General features: G+C 43.8%; 1 protein-coding gene across 10 annotated transcripts in view; it reads right to left on the reverse strand.

The window, feature by feature from the left end:
• Positions 1 to 6: 6 nt before the first annotated feature.
• Positions 7 to 1673, reverse strand: part of LOC107270687 (GATA-binding factor C) — a 52798-nt gene continuing 51131 nt past the window's right edge. For 9 of the 10 annotated variants that reach the window (XM_015745927.2, XM_015745926.2, XM_015745925.2 and 6 more), the window contains 3 exons: positions 963 to 1152; positions 602 to 807; positions 7 to 386 (listed from right to left, as the gene is read on the reverse strand). In XM_015745927.2, coding sequence (XP_015601413.1) covers positions 360 to 386; positions 602 to 807; positions 963 to 1152 — 423 coding nt within the window. In that variant the 3' untranslated portion in view covers positions 7 to 359. The remainder of the gene's footprint in view (positions 387 to 601; positions 808 to 962; positions 1153 to 1673) is intronic. The other variant, XM_025087974.1, reaches the window with a different exon arrangement.

A 1673-nucleotide genomic window follows, 5' to 3' on the forward strand; every position in this document is an offset into this window, starting at 1 on the left:
TCTCTCTCTCTCTCTCTCTCTCTCTCTCTCTCTCTCTCTCTCTCTCTCTCTCTCTCTCATTTACACTCTCACTAACCAGACACGCACGCACTCACTCGCTCACGGAATCACGCACAGAATCTTCAGCTATACTACCTTCCTCGGAACTTCCGACTTTTATCATAGTATATTTACAATAATAAGACTCGTTTGTACTTGGGGCCGGGGCGCGATGGCCCTAATATATACTTTACATATGTACAGAGATCGGGCCGATCCCATTCGAAGCAATATACGAGATCGGCCCGATCTCTCAAGAATTTCTACTTGGGTTATGTCAGAGTGGTGGGCTGCGTCCTGAGCTGCTGATCGATCGCAATTCATGTGTACTCTGATCGCCAACCGGTCTGAAACATGACAAAGGATTTTACACGTTTTACATACCTAATCGAATTATCGTATAATTGTTTGATTCGAAAAATAAATTTTTTTTTTCTTCACCAACCATCCATTCAATTAAAAATTATAGGTCATTTTAACCTACAATTTCTCGTCATCATAATACCGACCAACTTTCAAAGATCGAATGGACCACCAAGTGACGTCATCAGCGGATACTCACCATAGCATTCGTCGTGGCTGCCAACTGAAGACCCTGAAGACTCGCCATGTGATGAGAATGAGAGTGCGAATGCGAATGAGGGTGAATCGGAGGTGGTGCCGGTGGGGGTGCGAATCCTTGATGAAGACCACCGGTGACGCCAACCCCCGTGTGGTACATGTAATGCTGCATGGCAGGATGCATCGTATGATGATGCTGCGAGGTGCCTGAAATTTCAAAAAAAAAAAAAAAAAGTCAAATTATTAACCAAGGTGCGTAAAACTTGACTGAAAAAATTTCACTTTTTCCAAAAAAAAAAAAAAAAATCAAAAATGAATTTTTCATTAAGATTGCTGGGATGATCATTAATAAAATTATTTACCCATAGGAGATCCAAAACCGGAATGGAACGGCTTGTTGTCCAGGTCCAGGTGTCCACCAGCCTTAATCATATCCCCCATGACACCCCCCAATCCCAGACAGCCGCCAGCCTTCTTCTTTTTGCTCTTGGACGACAGCTTCCGGTTCCTCGTCTGGATGCCTTCCTTCTTCATCGTCAATGGCCGGTTCACCTGCAACAATAGGAGACAACAATTCGTTGAGTTGATCGTAAACGCTAAAGCGGCCAATTATCAAAGTGACTACAGCCATACGTAATATACCCTGTGTCTCTCAAGATCCGCCTACACGTGTCCATCCCCTACGGCTACGCCTAAGATGCACCAGTAGTACAGAGTGAAACGCGCCGTACATTTTGGTATAAAAATAACGTCGCGTGGAAACGTAACTTCCTTCGCGGCGTATTACGCCAGGAGACCAGACCGACGCTAGACGCGCATCCATTGTCGCCAAGGTTGGTAAAAAAAAAAAAAAAAAAAAAAACCCGTCCGACGTTTGGGTAGACAAAAAAATACATCGAGAGCGAGAGAGCGAGAGAGAGAGAGAGAGAGAGCAACAGAAAGAGAAAGGACAAATACACGGGATGCAGACATAGAAAAAACCTTATCCTAAGGATGATCTCTAGTTTTAAGGGTTAACGCCCTTTTGGAGTGTTTGAAAAAAAAATTTCAATTTTTTCAGATATATCCCCCCC

This window comes from Cephus cinctus, unplaced genomic scaffold, assembly GCF_000341935.2.
Source record: "Cephus cinctus unplaced genomic scaffold, Ccin1 Ccin1_scaffold0806, whole genome shotgun sequence".
NCBI classification, from domain to species: domain Eukaryota; kingdom Metazoa; phylum Arthropoda; class Insecta; order Hymenoptera; family Cephidae; genus Cephus; species Cephus cinctus.